General features: G+C 46.6%; 1 protein-coding gene across 1 annotated transcript in view; it reads right to left on the reverse strand.

The window, feature by feature from the left end:
* Positions 1–22,459, reverse strand: part of RBL2 (RB transcriptional corepressor like 2) — a 533,156-nt gene that overhangs the window by 365,570 nt on the left and 145,127 nt on the right. The window contains exons 9-10 of the mRNA XM_069216335.1: positions 11,881–12,047; positions 9,054–9,163 (exon numbers count right to left, since the gene is read on the reverse strand). Of these exons, the coding sequence (XP_069072436.1) occupies positions 9,054–9,163; positions 11,881–12,047 (277 nt within the window). The remainder of the gene's footprint in view (positions 1–9,053; positions 9,164–11,880; positions 12,048–22,459) is intronic.

Here is a 22,459-nt window from a genome sequence, read left to right on the forward strand (position 1 = left end):
TCTGGTTCCATACTGCCGGAATCTCGCGTGGAGTGCGTAGAGGTGAGCGTTTTCCCGTTCGTAGTCTGTTTCCGCCGTGTTCTTATCGGCGGTGCTCCCGCCCCGGAAAAGGTGGCGGATTGGTGGGTCGTAATACGGTGGGCGGTACATTGTCTGCCGCCTGGCTGTTGGCGGGAACCGCCGCGCTGTTTGTTTGTACCGCCGTGGTGGGCGGAGTGTTAATACGGCGGGCTGTGTTGGCGGTTCCCGCCAGGGTCAGAATTGCATATTTTAGACCGCCGGCCTGTTGGCGGCTTGGCCGCCGCTTTATCACCGACCGCCAGGGTCAGAATGAGGGCCATAGTATCTAAGTGCAGTGACCAGGTTCAGTGGTGAAAGGGTGCATGCAACATTTCACATACGCTGCAATGGCAAGCCCGGCAGACACAGTCTGCGTGGGCTCCCATTAGTGGCACAATACATGCTGCAGCTCATGACGGACCCCTGATGTACCAATGCCCTAGGTACCATATATTATGGACGTACATAGGCACACCAGTATGCCAATTGTGGGTGTAGAAAGTTTACCAGCAACCAAATTTAGAGAGCGCACAGTCACTGGGGTCCTGGTTAGCAGGATCCCAGTAATCTACCGTCCAAACACACTGACATCAGGCAAAAAGCGGGTGATACTATGCTAAAAAGATGGCATTTTCCTACATTGTGAAACTATAAAAAGTTCTTGTAAGTTTTACAAAACACAGAATCAGTGTACATGTAGTACAGCAGTTGAATGTGGCACTTCGGCCTTTACAAATTTCTGCAGCAGGAGAGTACTTAGTGCTCTGTCAAGAAAGACAAAGGAAGCCAGGTGTATATTTATGGGCAAATTGTTTAGTTAAAAATGTATATAATTCAAGATCTTTCTACAAAATCAGGCAAACGCAAAAACTACATAATACTTTATGACATTTTATGTGTCTTAGTATAGCAGGTGTTAATGGATTCAAAGAATAAGTTACTTACCTTCGGTAACGCTTTTTCTGGTGGATACAGTAACTACCTGTGGATTCCTCACCTAAAGAATTCTCCCCTCGCGCCAGCCTCGACGGAAATTTCTTCTAGCTCTGCACGTCGATGATGACGTCACAATCGCCCGACTCCACGCGACGCCGCATGACGTAATCTAGGCAATAAGAAGCCCTCGTCGACGTGCAGACATCAGTTATCACCATTTTGTACGTGCCATAGAGGCGAATAGGTTGACCCTAAAGAGAACATATTCATCTCAAATGAATGAAAATAGAATATTTATTATAATAAAATAAAGTTAAATAACAGTAATAATTGCTCTATACAAGAGTCAAATATATATAAGTCAAGTCCAAACATGTTTTCCTTGAGCTATCTAAATTTGACAAGGAAATGTATATACAGATATTACAACTATATACATGAATCAGATATATACATATATACAAGGCAAAGGATGCTCACCCAAGGATTTCATGGTATGACCAGCCAGGCAACGGGGAGGCGGGTGGGACCGTGAGGAATCCACAGGTAGTTACTGTATCCACCAGAAAAAGCGTTACAGAAGGTAAGTAACTTATTCTTCTGATGGATACACCTACCTGAGGATTCCTCACCTAAAGAATATAGAGTCCCAAAGCAGTATAACCTCCGGTGTTGGGTGCCCGAGTGGTCAAACCAAGAAATCCTGCAGCACCGAGCGAGCAAAATGGCCATCCCTCCTAATCTCAGAATCCAAACAGTAGTGCTTGACAAAAGTATGGAGGGATGCCCAAGTCGCTGCCCTGCAGATGTCAGCCACAGGAACACCCCTAGCCAAAGCCGATGAAGCTGCTTTAGCCCTGGTGGAATGGGCACGAAGCCCCACAAATGGTTCTTTCTTCGCCAAAGAATAACAAATCTTAATACATAGAATGACCCACCTGGATAGCGTTATCTTGTGGACCGCTCTACCTTTCCTCTTCCCCACGTATCCAACGAAGAGCTGATCATCTTGTCTGAACTCCCTCGTCCTGTCGACGTAGAAGCTCAGCGCTCTTCGTGGATCCAGCCGGTGTAGCCTCTCTTCCTCCTTGGATGGATGAGGTGGAGGGTAAAAGGAAGAGAGAGTAATTGACTGCCCCAGGTGAAAGGGTGTAACAACCTTCAGAAGGAAAGCCGCCTTGGTCCTTAACACAACTTTGTCCTTAAAGAAAGAAAGGTATGGGGGCTCTACACTAAGAGCCTGAAGCTCACTGACCCTTCTGGCCGATGCTATGGCCACCAGGAAAACAGTCTTGAAAACTAGCAACCGCAAAGAGCAAGAATGCATTGGTTCAAAAGGGGACCCCATTAAAAACGTTAAAACCAAATTAAGGTCCCACTGAGGCATAACAAATGGTGATGGTGGAAATTTGTTAGTGAGTCCCTTTAGAAATCTTAAAACAATAGGAGATTTAAAGAAGGATGGCTGATCAGGAAGGCACAGAAAAGCCGACAGCGCAGATATTTAACCTTTGACTGTGGCAATCGCACAACCCTTCTGTGCCAGACAAAGAGCAAAAGACAATATGTCAGATAAACGAGCCTTTAAGGGATCAATTCTGTTCTCTCCACACCAGCATGCAAATTTAGCCCAACGACTTGCATAGATTGATTTGGTGGAGTGTCGCCTGGCCGATAAAATAACATCCACCACTTCTGGTGGGAGAGAAAAAGCACTCAGATTGCCCCGTTCAATCTCCAGGCATGAAGGTGCGGGCTCTGGAGGTGGGGGTGTAGAATCTGCCCCTGCGACTGCGAGAGGAGGTCCACCCTGTAAGGGAGACGGAGCGATGGGCACTGAGAGAGTTGGAGAAGGTCTGAATACCACACCCTTCTTGGCCAATCCGGAGCTATTAAGATGACCTGGGCTCGGTCTTGGCGAATCTTCCTCAGGACTCGAGGAATCAAGGGTATGGGGGGAAACGCGTAAAGCAACTTACTCTTCCAGGATATCTGAAACGCGTCCCCCAAAGCTCCTTGCACCGGATACTGGAGGCTGCAGAATAGCGGGCACTGCGCATTCTCTTGATTTGCAAATAGATCTATTTGTGGATATCCCCACATCTGAAAGATGTACAGAACCAGATCTGGATGAAGACGCCACTCGTGGTCGACCGAACTGCGTCTACTGAGAACATCCGCACGCACGTTCAGAGCTCCGGCCAAATGATGTGCTACCAAGCAAATCTTGTGGTCCTGAAGCCAGGACCAGAGTCGAAGAGCTTCTCTGCAGAGAAGATACGACCCACCTCCTCCCTGCTTGTTTATATACCACACTGCGTTAGTGTTGTCCGTCAGAATCTGGACTGACTGACCGCGAAAGGAAGGGAGGAAGGCCTTGAGAGCCAGACGTACTGCCCGCAATTCCAACAGATTGAAGTGAAATCTCTGTTCTATTGGAGACCAAAGGCCTTTGACCTCCAGGTCCCCCAGATGAGCTCCCCACCCTTGAGTGGAAGCATCCGTTACCACTGTGGCCACTGGTGACGGCAGCGAGAACAGCCTTCCTTGTGACAGGTTGTCGACCGCTGCCCACCACTGAAGATCCACTGCAGTGTCTCTGGAGATCTTTATCGACTCCTCGAGATCCCCTTTGAGCTGAAACCACTGCCTGCGGACGCACCACTGAAGAGCCCTCATGTGCCAGCGTGCATGAGTGACCAACAGTATGCAAGAAGCGAACAGACCGAGCAGACGAAGGACCTTGAGGACTGGAACTACCGCTCCATTTTGAAACATTGGAATCAACGCCTGGATGTCCTGAACCCGCTGGGGCGGAGGAAAGGCCCGATTCAATGTCGTGCCCAATACTACCCCTATGAACAGGAGGCGTTGAGAGGGCTCCTGGTGAGATTTGGGCACATTGACTGAAAAACCCAGGTCGTACAACAACTGAGTTGTCGACTGGAGATGACGCTGCACGAGCTCCGGAGTCTTGGCTTTGATCAACCAATCGTCCAGATAGGGAAATACCGCTATCCCCCTTCTTCTGAGCTCTGCCGCTACCACCGCCATCACCTTTGTGAAGACTCGAGGTGCTGAAGTAAGTCCAAAAGGGAGGACCGCAAACTGATAATGCTGCGATCCCACCACAAACCGGAGATACTTCCTGTGCGATTTGAGGATCGGAATATGAAAATATGCGTCCTGCAAATCGACAGACACCATCCAATCTCCTTCGTTCAATGCCAAAAGAACCTGTGAAAGGGTCAGCATTTTGAACTTTTCCTGCCTGAGGAACCAATTCAAAGCCCTCAAGTCCAGAATTGGTATCAACCCACCATGCTTTTTGGGGATCAGGAAGTATCTTGAATAACAGCCCTGACCCCTCTCCTGCTCGGGAACCAACTCTATCGCGTCTTTTGCCAATAGGGACAACACTTCCTGTTGTAATAGGAGAAGATGGTCTACCGAACAGAAGGATGGGCGGGGAAGGAAGGGAGGAGGGAATTCCCGAAAGGGAAGAGCGTACCCCTTCTTCACAATGTCGATGACCCAGGAGTCCGATGTTATAACCTCCCACATCGGAAGAAAATGGGCAAGTCTCCCCCCTACCGGAGACAAGTGGACAGGGAGTGGAGGAGGACTACGGCTGCTTTCCTTGCTGCACCCCTCCCGAGGAAGAGGCAGAGTGCTGCTGGGTAGCTCCTCTTGTCCGGACTCTGTCCCTGCCCGAAAGTTCTATATGGCAGGGTGCTTGCAGTTTGTTGTGGTCCTTGAAATCTGCCACGAAAGGAGGAGCCACGTCCAAATCCCCTAAACCTCCTAAAGGAGGATGAGGCAGATGACTGAAGCCCTAGTGACCTCGCTGTGGCTCTGCTCTCCTTAAATCGTTCCAGAGCAGAATCCGCCTTTGTTCCAAAGAGCTTCTCGCCATCAAAGGGCAGATCGAGGAGAGTCGCCTGTACGTCTGATGAGAAGCCAGACGAACGCAGCCAAGATTGTCGCCTAGAAACTATGGTCGTGCCCATAGCCCTAGCCACTGAGTCTGAAGTGTCCAATACCGACTGGATCACCTGGGTCGCTGCCGCCTGAGCGTCCGCCAGTAACTGCAACATTTCCTGGGACAAGTTCGGATGGCCTTTCGCTTCCTCCATAAGGGCATGGATATAACGTCCCAATATGCAAGTCGCATTGGATGACTTTAAGGCTATACTACAAGAAGAAAAGGCCTTTTTAGCAGTATGGTCCATTTTCTTCGATTCCCTGTCCGCAGGTGTTCCCGGAAACGAGCCAGGAGAGGACCTGGATGAACAGGAGGCCTGAACCACTAAACTCTCCGGTGTCGGGTGTTTGGAGAGAAAAACAGGATCACCTGGTGCCGCCCGATAGCGTCGAGCCACCGCCCTGTTGACAGCAACCGTAGACACAGGTTTCCTCCAGATGTCTTTAATAGGATCCAGAAGTGCCTCATTAAAAGGCAAGAGAGGCTCTGCCATTACAGATGTTGGATGCAAAACCTCCGTCAACAGGTTTCTCTTAACCTCCGCCGCTGGAAGGGGGAGGTCTAAAAAGTCCGCAGCCTTCCGAATTACAGCGTGGAAAGATGCAGCTTCCTCAGTGAACTCTCCAGGGGAAGCTAGATCCCACTCCGGGGAGGTATCTATGCCACTCGCCGTATCAAGACCTTGAAAGTCACCAGTGTGGAATAGAAGGCATGTCCCCTCCACTGCTATCATATGTAATCATGCCATTATAAAAGTGTATTATTTTCACCACTGTGGACTTGATTGAAGTTAATTAGAACATTTTAAAAACTGCCTTTAGCATAGCCTGGGGCAATTTAAGAAACCATTTAGATACCATAAGTACTACATTTACTAAAAACATTTATTAAATTTAGAAAACCATCAGCACCAATCCCTTTCCTAAAACCCCCTCTAAGAATAAACCAACCCAGCTTCTACAGTCCTTCAAACAAATATCACAAGGTGAATTTATGGATTTGGTCAAAGCGAGCAGGCCTTCCGGTTGGCCTCTGACCCCCGTCCACCACACATCTTCAAGAACATTCTTGTATCTACTTCTGCTGCCACATCTGTAAGAAGAATCATCAACAACTCTTTAACTAAAGGAACTTTTCCTGAAGACCTGAGAAAGGCACACATACGCCTGTTATTAAAGAAAGAAACCTAGACCCACAGGATCTCAACAACTACAGTCCAATCACAAATGGCCCTTTCCTGGGCAAACTGAGAGAAAGAGCAGCATTCGCCCAGATGTCACAGTTCATTGAAGACAATTCCATACTTTCAGACTACCAAACTGGATTCTGCCCAGGAAGAGGCACTGAACTGGCACTCAGCAATCTGGGAAACACATGGAGTTGCTGCACAACTTCTCTTGGACCTCTCGGCATGATACGGTTGACCATGACACCATAATTCAAAGACTCCACGAAGCCGGCCTAGAGGGGACTGCTCTCGACTGGATTACATCCTACCTTAAAAACAGAACTAATATTATCAATTCTCCCCCCTTCTCGTCCAAACTGTACCTCACAAAAGCAGGGGTCCCCCCAAGGATCAATCATCTCACCTTTGCTTTTCAACATCTACATGATATAATTACCAGAACTGATTAATGATTTTCAACTCACATGCTACAACTATGCAGATGACACACAAATACTACTTAAATTGGAATGCCCCAAAGACAATGAAAACTCACAAATCTTCAGTAACCTCAGAGCCGTTGATCAGTGAATGACTTGGAGCCATCTCAAACTAAATGCCTCCAAAATAGAAATGCTCATATGTGGTGACTGGAATAATGATGACCCACTGTGCACCTGGCCTAACTATATCGGACTACCTTCTCAATTATCCGGGGAAGTTAAAAGCCTTGGAATTACTATGGTCTCCAAGTTAACAATGAATGCCCAAGTGGACAAATTAGCACGAACAAGCTTCATCACCTTGAAGACTCTACGACGCGTCTTCCCCCACGTCAGATTTCCACACATGGTGCAGGCTACTATCCCTCTTGTATTATCTAAATTGGATTATACCAATGGCCTCTACCATGGATCATCTCTATCTATTATGAAAAAACTACAACGTATTCAGAACTCCGCATATCAAAAAGGGGCTCACACAGTATCATCCCTGAAGCATAAAATTAGGATGGTCAGCAATTTAGTTTGAGTTTAAATTACTCAGGCTTTTGAAATAAAAGTCTGAAATATAAAAGGAAAGATGGGTTTGAGAACAATGTCTTACGATATTTTGCACAGGTGTGTTTTGATTGACAGTCATTCTCGTCATAGAAAATATTCTGGCAGACCCCACAATCACAGTATTTACAGCAATTTTGTATGATCCATATTACCGCTTATTGAGCATAGCACCACACATGTAACATATGAATGTGATTTCCAATTTGAATAATATTATTAAACAGCTTTGTGTATGCTTAGGCAACTGACTGTGGTTGAATGATATTGCTCAAAACTAGTTTGCTTAGTGGATATTTAGGGCCCTATTATTTGATGGTCAAAAGACTGCCAGATTCGCAATGGCGGTCAGACCGCCACGGCTGTGACAGTCCAACCGCCACATTAGGATCTGGCGGTCGGGCTGCCAAAAGACCACCATCTCCGCCAGGATCTTTGATCCTGATGGGATGATGGCGGTTGTGGTTGTAATCAGCCACAGCGGTGCTGAAGTCAGCGCCACCCTGCTGATTACAACCATGTTCTCCGTCAGCCTTTTCATGGTGGTTCAACCGCCATGAAAAGGCTGGGGGAGAACAAGGGCAGGAGGCCAGAGGGGGGCCCCTGCTACCCATGGGATGGGCAGTGCAGGGGCCCCCCTGCCCAGCACAATCGGAATGAGCACTGTCTGCTGTGCAGATATTGCACATCCCAGGGGTGCTACTGAGGCCCCGTGTGACGGCATTGACTCTGCTCCATGTGGAACAGAGTCCAATGCCACTGCACGTTTTCCACTGGACTGACTGTTTTGTCCCGCCGGTCAAATAATTTAAAATTTTCTGATAGGGTGTACTTCTGTTTCATCCAACTTGCTTTCCTATGGGCAACAGTACGTCTCCTTTTCAAAATTCCCAATGTTTCAATGAATTCATCACCGATATGTTGATTCTAGAAATTATTTGTTTGGCTCTTCAAGGATGTCAGTTAATACTCAGTCAAATTTTGATTCTTTTGAGTCCATGCTATGTAGCTTCTTTTATCACAGAGCATGGCATTCAATTTGTAAGTATTTATCTCAGTTTTAGGCATTCATATATAAAGGAACTGAGTAGTGGATAGTGATCACTATTCATCTGGATAATGATATTCACAGACCAACAAACATGGAATGTTTCTATGTTAACCATAATATACTCTGTAGTCAAACAGGATGTGGTCAATACATGATTCTGGTATTCAGAAGTGTGTCTTTCATCCCACTCTCAACCGATTCAAAATATGTTTTACCATGTATCCGAACTGGTTCATCTGTGAAAAAAAACTAAGTATTGCAAATATTTCATCAAGGTCTCAAACGCTATACAAAAGCTTCGGTTCACACAGCTTTGTGCTGAAATTTCCTGCAATTCAAATTATAGCTTCTCACAACTTTGTTTTGTACAGTACACTTTCAGATTAAAATGTAGTGACTTATAAAATGTGATTCTCTAAGAATGTGTATTTAGCAATACACGTTCTTTTTTAACTCAATTACCCTATGTGTCTCAATTAAATGCAATAGCCTGCAAATCATAGTAAAGAAAAGACACCACTTTGCTACACTTGTGATCTCAAAGCTGAGCAATTTTCTGTTGAAAAATACTAGCTAAACTCAAAGAAGTTCACTTTCAAAGCAACTGAAATGTAACTAACCTTGACCCTAGATTGTTTTCTATCAGCATGCAATTGTGCCTGATCAAGCAGGCGCTCACAAATGATTTTCTAGTACAATACCACATAAAGTTCAGATAAACTGGTGGGAAACTATGCTTCATGCATAAGAACAGTCATAGAACTTAAACATACATAAATAAATAAAACTAACCTTTAGAGTAATTATTTTCCTCTCCGTCACAAGGTGTACGTTGACAAAATATTTCATGCAATTCCTTCAACCTCTCAGAAATTGACTGAGAAAAATCCCTCGTGCTTGTCCTGCAGAAGTATAAATTGACTGTTAGCGCCTAAAATTAAATAATCCAAAGCATCTGTAAATTGACAAAAAGAACTAGAAGATACAGAATAAGCCATCGGAGCAGTGGAAATAAATGGAGCCTCTGGTAAAAAGAATAGTTGGGGATAGTAAGGATCACGAAGAAGTACTGCTTCTAAGCTGCGTCAACCTTGCTGAAATCAACTTAGAGTGTAATTTAAGGTTCTCTGGCTGTCAAGTTCTAAAAGAGGTCCTTAGTTTGTACAATGTGCAACTGGGAATATCATCGGGCTAGAAAGAAAAGTGGGACAATTGAAGAGTTCGGAGGAGTAATCGTAGACCTCGTTGACAAAGGGTTTAATATCAGCAGGCATTTCAAAGATCCTAGTCAGAATAATCTGGTAAGATGCAATCAAACTGCCAGAAGAATTTTTAGGAGAATTGCTACATTAAGTAGCAAGATCAGAACTGTGGAATACTTTTTCAATTGTGTTTGTATTCATAAGAGCTTATTCTTTTAATAAAAAAGACTGAAAAAACAAATGGCTATTTAAATAAGATATTGAACTCAAAAATGGTCAGCACAGACAAACAGAACAAACTCAAATGTCCAATAATAAGTAAAATATCAATCAGAAAGATTGCCTCCACATGACTAGTAGTCTGGTGCTAATAAATTACACTGCCAACCTGAACCAAATAATAGACCAGATGGCCAGTGACGAGGCAGATTGAAGAAGTCTACACAATGTGTCACAGACTGCTTCAGATGCAGGAGTCTGAAGCTGGCATATCTAGATAGTCCCTTAGTTGAGCTCCAAATTGAATTCCAGCATGGATGCACCCATGAAAACCGCAAGCTGGGTGGGCATCATCTTTTTTAAACAGGCCCCTTTAACCCAGGAAAGCTGTTCTCTTTCTTCTGCTCAAGTCTCCTCCTTCATCTAGTATACCTGTCTAGAAATGTTTCGAAGCACAGGCAGACTGTGAGAAGAGTGCCATTGCGGTGAAGGGTCCTCAGGCTGCTATGGTTGTAAAGATATTGTAGGAAGCTGGCTCTTTATGTGGTATGTGAATACCATGTAAAGTGTCCAAAGGTTCCCCAGTGAGTGGACAAGGCTTGCTATGCCATCCCAAAGTGCTCTATTTAGGGGTAGTGTGGTCAGGCAGTCTTAGACTTAACACAGAGGAGTGCACAACATCTACAAATAAACACAAAATGCAATTAATGAGAGACACAACTCAAGAAGAAGATCCACACCAATTTATAGAAATAGCAGGTATCTTTATACATGTTCAAGCGTCAGAGGAAAATTGTTCAGGTAAATACTTTTTTAAATAGGAATTGTTTTCACTTTTGAAAGTTGACACTGCAATGTCGGAGTTCTGCAATGTTATCCTATGGAAGGAACCAGGTCAGCTGCTTCTTTTCTTCTCTTCTGCTTTTGCGGCTCTTCTGTGTCTTTGGTCTTCTTAGGTCGTCAGCAAGGCTAATCAGCAGGTCATCCTGTGGGAGCGGGTTTTATACCCTCTTCCCGGACAGGTTATTGTTCTGGGCCTCTTGAAAGCAGAAGCCTCTCATCCTAGGTGTCAGGAATGGTGGCTCAGGTGGCAGGCTGGCAAAAACCAGTCAGTAAGCACACCAGAGACTGGTAAGGTTTCAGGGGGCACCTCTAAGGTGCCCTCTTGTGCATGTATTAGTAAATCCAACACTGGCATCAGTGTGGGATCACCAATACGAGATGTTTGATACCTAACCTCCCTATCTCTTCAGTGAAGTCATCATGTAGCTGGGGAACTCGTATTGATCAATGTCCGGCACATGTACTAAAAATGGCTTTCCTGGACACTTACTATGTCTGAGAATCGACAAAGACATAGCAGGGGCATATCTGCTCGTGCAGATATGCTCTCCCATGTAATATAATGCACCCAGCCTTATGGCTTTAAGGTCTGCTAGAGGGCGGTCTTACATATATTGTAGGCAGTGTTAGGGGACCTTGCACACAGGCTGCGTGCCATGTCGTGTTTTCACTTTTGTCTGCACCAAGACACGCAGCCTACAATGGCAGCCTGTTATGTGCTTGGTGAGGGCTCCCTTAGGGTGGCACAATTTATGCTGCAGCCCTTATGGACGACCTTTAGTACCCCAGGACCTAGGTACCAGGGGTATAATTTACTAGGGACTTAGAGGATGTAAAAGGTTTTGCCAAATGGGGAACAACTGTGCAGTTTTGCGAAAGAGCTCTGGCACTGGGGATCTGGTTAGCAGGAACCAGTGCACTTTCAGTCGAAATTGCACCAGAAACCAGGCAAAAAGTGGGTGGTAAACATGTAAAAAAGGGGCACTTTCCTTCAAATGTTCTCTGTAGGTGTGAGAGATTCTGTGGAGGAAAGGACAGCAACTTTATGATTTTCCCTCGGTTTTCTCAAATTGGCTACCAAACCTTGAATTTAAATAAATTTTGGTTGAGTAAATAGATGACAGGGATTCTTCCTTCCACCTTAGTTAGCAGGTGTGTTCAATTTCTGCAGGTAAAACTCAGTTGCAATGACTCTCAAAAACATGAGCTTAAAGCTCAATAACACAGCAGTATCCTTAATGAAAAATTAAGATCATATGATTATTAGGTAGTTATGGAGACATTATTTGTCAGAACTATTTACCTTGTGCTTGTACAACCTGGAAACATGCATAAGTTAAACAACTATCACCAACCTCAGACTCTGAAGCAACTTTTCACTTGGTGAATTTTTCAATCCAGTGAGCATGGAGTGAAGGCGGCTTACGCTGTGTGTTGCTGTGGAGACAGGGGTTACATAGGGGTTGCTCTCTTTGATGTACTTGCGACCAGTAAGTGGAGTAGAAATTTTAAGGGTTTTCGCCTACAGAAAAATAAACATGGTAAAATGCAGTTGGTATAGCACCAATATGGACTAGTATTAGAACTGCACAAGAAAACTCACAAAGAAATCAACAGGGTTATACGCAATTATGTACATCAGCTTTAAGTAATATAATTATTATATATCTATATATGTTACTTACCTTCAATAATGCTCTTTACGGTAGATACTCTATTTAACCGCAGATTTCTCACCTTACAAACTCTCCATGTGGCAAACCTTTTCTCAAGCAATAGCCCAGCACAAATTAAGGTGGTGCCATGTGCTCAGAGTTCACCTCATAATGCCCCGGAAGTGAAGGATTGAAGACACACAAGTGCCACCGCTGCATTCTGACATCAGTTTTTTATGTTTCGTTATTTGCCCTGAGAGGTGAAGTGTGAACAACTGTAGCACCAGAGTACAGATTCCTAATTTGGGGCCCTTTTAGATGTTAAAAAGAGGGCCTCTACTGAGCAGGGAGGTGTGAGGGCAGTGAGAAATCTGAGGTTAGAGTATCCACAAGAAAGAGCATTATCAGAGGTAAAATTGGTCTTTTGATGAGCACTCCTAACTGCAAATTCCTCACCTGAAAATAGAACCCGAGCAGTACTAGTAAAGGTTCTGAGGAGCGGACTGGGCCCAAAAAGTGTTGCAGGAGCAAGCGGGTGAAAAGTCCTAAAGGAAAGTACCCTCTTTTTGGCATAGTTAAACAACCCCCCCCCCCCCCTTCCCCTCCCCCACCAAACACACACACCCTGTTTCCTGCTGTCTGTGTGTTTTGACTGTGTTCACTGGGATCCTGCTAACCAAGACCACAGTGACAGTGCTCACTCCCAATAAATTTGTTGCTTAGTACTTACCACACCCCACAATTGACATACTGGTGCCCCCATATAAGTACCTAGTATATGCTTAGGTACCCAGGGCATTGGGGCACCAGGGGTTCCCCATGGGCTGCAGCGTGCATTGTGCCATCTATGGGAGCCCATGCAAAATGTGTCTGCAGGCCTGCCATTGCAGCCTGCCTGAAAAGAAGCATGCACCCTTTCACTACAGGTCACTGCACCAGGTCACTTTAAGTCACACCTATGGTAGGCCCTCCTAGCTCAGAGTGCAGGGTGCTGGTACCTGTGTGTGAGGGCACACCTGCATGAGCAGAGGTGCCCCTACGAACTCCAGCATCATTACACTGGACTTTTTAAGTGCGACAAAGCCATTTTTCCTATGTACTGGACACAGGTCACTCACTACCTGTGTCCAGCTCCATAATGGTAACTCTGAACCTGGGTATGTTTGGTTACAAACATGTCAGAATCACACCCCAATAGTGTTGCCAGTATTGGCTATATGATTCTATGCACTCTGGGGGCTCCTCAGAGGACCACCAGCATTGTTCCTGCTAGTCTTCTGGGGTTTTCTGGGCATTTTGGGCTGCTGCCACACCTCAGACAGGATTCTGCCCTCCTGCTGCTTCACCAACTGAGGCTGAGGAAGGCAGAACAAAGGATTTCATGTTGGAGAGGGAGATAACACCCTCTCCCATACAAACAGGTGTTACATGGCTTGGGAGGGGTAGCCTCCCCAAGCCACTGGTATGATTTGAAGGGCACATTTGGTGCCCTCCTTGCATTAACCGGTTTGCACCAGTCCAGGGACCCCCAGTCCTTGCTCTGGCACGAAACTGGACAATGGAAAGGGGAGGGACCATTCCCCTGTCCATCACCACCCCAGGGTTGGTGCCCAGAGCTCCTCCAGGTGGCCACTTGATTCTGTCATTGTGAATCCAAGGTGGGCAGAGGCCACTGGGAGCATCTGAGTGTCCAGATCAGGGAGGTGACATCACTGCCCCCTCCTGATAAGTGGTCACCCTGCTAGGTGACCAATCCACCTTCCAGGACTATTTAGGGTCTACCTCTTGGGTGGGTTCTCAGATTCGGCATTCAAGATTCCAGCAGGATTCCTCTGCATCGTTTACCTCACCTTCTAGACACCGGGACTGCAACTGGACCCTCCAGGAACCAACAATCTGCAACTCCAGCGACGACTCCGCTCTGTAACATTGTTTATCCGGCTCCTTCCAGCAACTGCAACGTTTCCCTGGCTGTGCATCCTCTCAGGGTAACGGGTCTTCAGCCTGCAAAAGAAGCAAGAAGGAATTTCCCTTGGAGTGAAGGAGTCACTCCCCTGCCTCTGCAGGCACCAACTGCAACGACAACCGGCTGCGTGGATCTTCGCTCCTCCGGAGCTGCATGGACTGCCTCACAGGTGGGGATCTGGAGTGTTCCCCTTGTTCCTCTCTACCAGCTGTCCAACATGAGAGACGGTATGTCCTTGCCTCTTCCTGCAGGACAGTATCCCTGTGCACAGCGACTCTTGCAGCTACCAAGACTTATTTGTTCCTTCTCCAAGGAATCTTCAGGCTACGTGTGGCCCTGGCCCCCAGCACTTTTTCCTGAAATGCACAGTCTCCTGTCCTCTGCGCTAGCGACACAGGACACTTCTCCAGGCGTGCTTAGTGGGCCTCATTGCGACTCCTGTGCCTGCTGCCACGAGTTGCCTGTGTGGGCTGCCTCCTCTTCTTGTGACTCTCCCAGCTGCTACGGGTAACCTCGGACTCCCCTCCCTGGGTCGAGTCCCCTGGGCCTTGCTGGTCCTCTTCAGCTTTGCAAAACCTTATTCTCTGACTCTTGCATTTGCCAAGGCTTGTTGGTGGCTTTCCAGCACCATTGACTGACTGCATCAGGACTGCCAACGTGGGACATCACTTGCATCACTTCTAGAACTCTTCTTCTGCTACTGTGCTGCACTGCTGACTTTCTTTGTTCACCTTTGGCCTGGTCCTGCATCCACAGAGAGGTGGGTAGTGGCTCCTGGCACAACCGGACACTCCAACTCAAACTGGACTTGGTCCCCTTTCTTTGCATGTCTTCTTTTGTTAGGATCCACCTTTGGTTTCTTCAAGTCTTGTCTGGGTCTTGCACAGTCCTTTTCCAAAGTCCTCCTGTTGGTTTTGGGGAAACCCAGGTACTTACCTCTTCTCTCCTGGTCGCTGGGGGGGCACTCTGGTACTCACCTCTTGGGGTTCCTAGCTCCTCTAGCTCCCCTCTACCGATTCCACATCCTTGGGTGGGGGACTGCCTTTCACATTCCACTTTTTTAGTATATGGTTTGGCCCTCGCCTAGGGCCCTCACTGTTTGCTGTTGCTTTTACCAATGCCTATCGTTTTCTATACTATTTCCTCATTGCTAATGTGTATATAATAGTGTTTACTTACCTCCAGTTGGGGTATTGCCTATACAGTATTTTAGTATTTGTGTTACCATAAATAAGCACCTTAATTTTTTTAACACTGGGTGGTTCTTTCATGTGTGTATACGCGGTGTGGCTATAGTGGTATTGCATAAGCTTTGCATGTCTCCTAGATAAGTCTTAGATGCTCATCCACAGCTACCTGTAGAGAGCCCTCACTTCCTAGACATTGCCTACACTTCATTAATAGGGGACACCTGATCCTGGTATAAGGTGATACTACCACAGGTGCTCACCACAGACCAGACCAGCTTCCTACACTTCCCACCTGACATGACTGTCAAAGCAGTAGTCCTTCTTAAAGAATGCACTGACACTCACTTCACAGCCTCGTGAATGTCAAGGACAGGCACTCTACATGCCAATGCAGTGGTTGCAGCCTTAATCCTGTTGGAATGGGTTCTCAGACCTTCTGGTGGCTGCTTTTTGGCCTGTGCATTGCAGATCTTTATGCAAAGAACTATTCACCTTGAAAGGGAACTATTTTGCACAGCCTTCCGTTCATTGCACCAGATATTCCCATAAACAGCTGATTATTCACATGTTATTCCTTTGTACAATCAATATAAAAGTTTAAGCCCTTTGGTGTCCAGCCGACAAAGCCTCTCCTTCTCTTTCAGTTAGTGAGGAGGAGCAAAGAACATGGGCAGGGTAATAGATTGCCCAATGTGGAATGGAGACCCAACTTTAGGCGAGAAGGCCGCCAGAGTTCCCAACACCACTTTGTCTGACAAATGGTGGTGTAGGGTGGATGAATAGACAGTGCCTGAAATTCACTCATGTGACAAGCTGAAGTAACTGGAAGAGTGTCTGCAAAGTTAGGAGATTCAGTGAGTATTTAGCAAGTGGCTATGGATTGGCTTGAAGAGATTGCAAATGATAAATGTTAAGGCCACATTAATGTTCTACTGTGGCATCACAAACGGTCTAAAAGAAGATATGCGAGTAAGCCTTTTAAAAACTTCATCACAATAGGTGATTTAAGCAAGGACAGTTGATCCACCAAACATACAAAGTCTGAAAGGGCCATCAAGTAACCTTTAATAGAGCTCAAGGCAAGGCTTTTGTGTACCACAGACAAAACGTACAAAAGAACATCTGACGGCTTGGCTTTTGTAAAGGGTCAATCTGGCAGTGACCACACCCAGCCTATATGAAGTTCTTGTAAGGGTGTGTAGCAGGGAGGGTGACATCCACCACCTCTGGCACCCGATGAAATGCAGTTTCATGCATGGAGGAGTAGACTGCGTAGATTCCTGGGGCTGTGACTGAACTTCCCTTCAAAGTGGGAGTCTTATTTAATGGCAGGTGCTTGCCCAGAAGCTCGGGTACCACACTCTCCTGGCCCAATCCAGATCCACTACAATGACTTGGGCCTCATCATGCATGACATTTTTGCAGAACTCGAGGCAATTGCGGGAGAGACAGAAGAGCGTACAGGTGTACCAGCCAGAACACATCTCCTAGCGAGTGTTCTTGCAGAAACCCCAATGTGCAAAACGTTTGACATTGTACATTCTCGTCAGTGGCAAAAAGATCGACCCAGGGTTCTCCATATTGACAGAAGATGCCTTGCACCACCTCAGGATGTAGCCACCATTTGTGGTCTATTAGATGCCATCTGCTGAGGCGGTCTGCTTTGGCATTTAAGCACCCTGCCATGTGGTTCGCAAACAGGAAAATGCACTGATGCTCCAACCAACTCCAGAGGAGTACAAGCTCCTGTCACAGGGCACCACTCTGCCCTGTCTGTTGTAATACCACATTGCTGTGGTGGTGTCTGTGAGAAACTGCACCCGGCCTCCTTTACTGAATGGTAGGAAGGCCTTTAAATCAGAAAGAATGGGTGGGGCATAGCCATGTTGAACCTTTAGAAGGACCATCTGTCAGGGTAGTTACATGCTACTAATGGCAATCTAAAGCAGCTTGGCGGTAGCTGTCGCAGGGGAAAGGCACTGGGGGGACTAATGCCCTTGAACCTTTGAATAATTCCAAGGCAGAATCTGCTTTCTTACCAAACAGGTGAGAGTCATCGAAAGGCACATCCATAAGAGACAATGTGCGTGTCAAGAAAATGCTGTGGAATGCATTCGCACATGGCAACAAAGCACCACGCTGGTGCTTAGTGTCCTTTCCAGACAATCAGCAGAATCAAGGCCAGCACGTATTATACATTGGGATAGTTGCTAGAGAAAATGAGGCAAGATTTTGCTGGCCATGTCCCAGGGGACATGAGTATATCGGCACAATAAGCAGACTATGCTGACTGTTGTTAATGCTAGGATATCCAAGGAGAAAAGTCATTTTACAGACCCCTCAATCCTCTTAGACTGTCTAGCCAGAGGAGTTGTGGGGAATTAACTGAGGTTCACTTTAATGCTAAAGACCTGAGAAATCAGACTCTCTGGAGAAGGACTAAGTGAGAAAATCAGGACCTTGGTCTGTACTGTCTAGTCAACTGCCTGTTCACCAGTGGGCAAGACCTGGACTTGACCATGTGCCTATGAAGTTATCAGTGAGGCCTTCTCAAAAGGGAGCAAGAGCTCAGATGTGGCTGGCACAGGCTGTAAGATTTCCATAAGGAGGTCTTGGTCTCAATACAGCATAGCTAAAGGTCCAAGACCTCTGCTGCTCATCAGATTACTATTGCACATTATGCACTCTCTTCCGTTGATGGTGCAAATGGCAAGTTCACCCCTGTATAAGGGGAAGTATCAAGCCCACTTGCCTCATGTACGTTCATGTCAAAATTGTCATCATCGTAACAGGGAGGGGGAGGAGGTAGATCATCTTCTTCTTCATCCCATCATCATCATCATCATCCCTAGGTGTTGGTAAGCAAATATCAGCAGCACTGATTCCTTTTATGGCTTCCCTTTGATGTAGTAGCACAGAAGACCCAGGAAACTCAGGGCACGTAGTCATCAGAAGGCCAAAAATAATGGGAATGGGAACTGCGGAGGCATATCGGAAGCTCAGAAAGAAAGGAACTGACAGTGGTACGGAGCCAAAGCAGAGTCAAATGAAGCCACCTAGCAGTGTGCAAAGACATTGCTAGGCAAAAGAATTCCACATCCTGTCTGGTATCCACAGAGTAGTTGAAGGTGAGAAATCCGCAGATAGAAGTGTCTATTAGTGCCGTCTACATATTGACAGGGCCTCCATGATACATCTGTCTCTCAAGGAGGAGGAGGAGCACCAGCATAAGATGGCCTCAATGAGAAGAGTCTACAAGCGGGTGGGGGGGGGGGCAACCATACCCTTACACAGGAAAAGATTGAAGAAGCCCTTAATGACATGAATCCCTGGCCCTATGGCTACCCCACTGAATACTACGATAGGTGATAAGGAGAAGCCCGTTCTCCCTGAGCTGGACTTGGCAACCATCATGGTGCTCCATAAGCAAGGCCAACCGCTGAACCATAGTGCCTCTTACCAGCCAAACCCAATCACGAGTGAGGAAATTAAAATCTATGTTAAAGCAATGGCAAATAGGCTAGTTTGACTAATGCTGCATCTGGTCTAGCCAGAACAGTGTGGCTTCATCCTCCATTTTAGCACCAGACACTGCATTTCCAGGGTCCATGTGGCCATAGCATGATCCGTGCCTCTGAAGGACCCTTGCGCTATAGTGCTCATTGATTTTGAGATGGTCTTCGACTCAGTGGACTGGTTCTTTGTCGAAGACATGCTAAAATAATGGGGTTTGGCGCCAGGTTTAGATTAGATGTCCAAATTCTATATGATACCTACAGGCCCACGTTAGAGGCAATGGTACTGTCAGAACCCCTTTCACAGGGCAACAGAGCACGCAGGGCTTACTGAGACCAACAGTGGTGGTTCAGGCCTTTTACTCCTGATGTCTTGGGCCCGACTTACTATAGATCCTAAGCAACTAGGACAAGTACACCTTCTGCCCTGGAATTTCATTTGTAGACATCTTCAAGCAGTCCAAGGCTCCCTCGGGAAGAAGTGTAGATGAAGTTTAGTGAACACGACTCATAACTCGAAGAGCGCACAGCAATGCCAATAAATCAATGTCCAGCCTAATAATTATTTTCATGTTGAATGGAAGCATTTTATTTCTAACTATACGTATTCAAAGAAGTAATCCAACAGTCACAAGCAATAACACAATCCCCTTGAGGTCAGGGCTCTAGTGTTTTGATGGTAAATCCCTCTCCGCATCCACTTATTGTACTATTGTTGGGGTTATTCTCCATTCACTGGTGGCCGTATCAAGGGAGTGCTCACTACCAGACTTCCATCAAGAGTACAATCCATCGCTCACAAAGTAGTCAAAAGTGTCTGTGTTGTAGCAGCACCTATAGGACGGAGTCCCCCGAGCCTTTAGGCCCGTATCTAGTCATGCAAAAATCAGCAGCAGGGAAGGGTTCAGCAACTCAGTGGGTGCCCCAGCGGCGACAGTTCACGCTGTTCCAGTCCTGCTCGGTCGAGTCAGGCTACACGAGACACACTGCAGCACGCGGCTGCAACAGTTTCTCTATGAACTCGAATAGCAAGCTCCAGCAGGGATGGGAGGTGCTCCGGTGGTTCTCCAAGGTACGTTCAGCACTCCCCAGCAGGGGTAGGGTTAATGGTTGATCCTGTGAGAAAGTCCACAAGACAGGTTACAGGGTGAAAAGGGGAGGGATTCCTTGATACCTGATTTTGACCTAAGGGTCGTACTTCAGTTAATGGGCAGCGGCTCGAACTTCAAAAGTTAATTAGTACCGACAGCCCATCCCGGCATACAGGGTTGCCACGATACTTGCACACGAGGTGTTGGCCCTTCCTACACAGCAATCCAAACCATGTCGGCCCCTCAAAGAAACGTTTTATGTTGGGGTTCTTCTAAATTGCACACATTCCTTCTCCCTCTTCCTCTTCCTCTTGAAAGGCTGCCACAGGAGGAGCGCCTCTGAACCTGATAGACCCACAACAAAGGTCATGGAAGTGACTAGAGTTCACACCTGGATGTCGGCAACAGTGATATGTGCATGAAAAAGGTTAAACCCCAGGCTCCCAAGACCTATTTTTTATGATCCCCTCATCAGCCCCATCCCCTTCCTGAAATGTGTTTTCAGACCATTTCCTTGTGATCTCTCACTGACTTAAAGAGCACCCTTTGAAGTGTACATGGGGAGTCTCTCTCTTCTCCAGTGTATTCCACCCAGCTCACAGGGATGCATCAATACACACATCTGTCTGGAGGTATTCCTCTGCTCCTCATGTCTTCATCAGGTAGGCCTGGGCTTCCCAATATAAAACCTAAAGGCATGTGATGTACCACAGCAGGCACGCTTGTGCTCACACATTCACTCTGCGTGCACTGCTCAGTACTGTAGCCGTCCTTTACTGGGCCATGGTGTGCTAAATGCAAACACACACACACACACACACACACACTGCAAGTACACACATTTCCCATGTGCGCAATGCACAACACTTCACCCATCATGTATTGTACTTTTTGCAAGCACATGCTTTCACTGTATACACACTGTACAGCACTTCATCTCTCATGTAATCTAATCATCTCTTATACACACACAGCACTATTTCATCCTCGTACTGTACCCTTCCCAGGCGCACACACAACCAGCACAGTGTTACCACTCCTGCTCTGCTTGGCACTCTAAATCTAATTGATGTAGGCCAAGAATTAGTTAAGCACACAGCAGCTGGAACTTTTAAAAAGATGGCTGTGCCTGAAGGCTCTGCAAGGGAACAGGCTTTTGGCATGTTTACCCCCTACTTTTTGGCATCTTTTTGACTACTAGGTACTGATGAAGTGGCTCTGGAACGCCTTGAGCCCTGCTAAAACAGAACTTAGTGCATGTGAACTGTCCCTTTAAGTGGCGCATGTTTAATTGACTTGTCCTCAATTGGCATAGACTAACTTACTTTTTAAGTCCCTCGTATATGGTACCAGTGGTACCCAGGGCCTGTAATTTAGAGTGCCCCTCCCCACACACACACACACAGGGACCGCAGTACTTACTGTGCCACCCTGAGTGTGATAAGGTTAATGGGTAAATTGAACTTGTCACTGGTGGACAAAGTCCTACTTTAGAAGTTACCACTTTATTTGCCCAATGTTTCCAGTGCCCGCTTACTGTTGTACTTGTGTTCTGTCCTGCGGACAGTTTTTTGCCTTCAAGGGTAGACATGCTTACAACTCTTAGGAAAGATAACAATAGAGGCCTGCCAATGGAGGTTACCTCCCCAGGCAGAAAGCCACATGGGCATAAGCCCACAAACACAGATGCAGCACTTTCCAGGAAGTGGACATTAGGAGGAAGGGAACCTGGTAGCCCATTGACTACCAACCGCATCCTACCCTGAAGGCATTTTCTGCACTTAAACAGAGCATCCCTGGCACCCAGAACTCAGATCTCAACTGGACTGGATTGGAAGAAGGACCGAGGAAGGACTGCCCTGCTGCACTGTGAAAACTGCAAAGAGATGCTGCACTGTCGTGTACTGCACCTGCTGCACCTGGTGGCTAGCAAAGAAGAGGGATTGTCTCTGCCATGTCAGCTCAGGAAGAAGTTGTCTCCAGAGCCCAGCCTCAGCCAAGAGACTCCATGGGCCTACTGCACAGGGACATAACAGCTGAAGAAACCTACTGGGGCAAGTGGGTAGCAGAAAGTCTTCTACCCGCAGCCAACTGCTGCAATGCAGCACAAAGGACCAGGATCCGATGCACAAAGTTGCACCTGAGTTTGCAGAATACCCAATGTTGTTGGAGTGCAATTAGGATCTCCAGAGGCGAGTCATTGACCCAGGAGGGATTGGCCTATGATTACGATAATGGATGACCGGTAGTTCTATGGCTACTGGACTTCTTCCAGCACCAACAGGACTTTGAGGGACATCGACTCTGTGACTACAATCACCTTACCCCCTTTGTGGACTGAGGAGTAGTTGAAGCAAGACCCCTGTCGACCACATTGCAATCAAAGCATCCTTTGAGCATCTTCAGCATCCTTCATCGCTTGTATCAGGGCCACTTCCATTGGAAAGCCCTCCAAAGGATAAAAATGCCTGGAGCGGAATTAAGACTTCTTCACCTTCTGAGGCGACTGTTTCTGAG

The sequence above is a fragment of the Pleurodeles waltl genome, chromosome 12 (genome assembly GCF_031143425.1).
Source record: "Pleurodeles waltl isolate 20211129_DDA chromosome 12, aPleWal1.hap1.20221129, whole genome shotgun sequence".
NCBI classification, from domain to species: Eukaryota; Metazoa; Chordata; class Amphibia; order Caudata; family Salamandridae; genus Pleurodeles; species Pleurodeles waltl.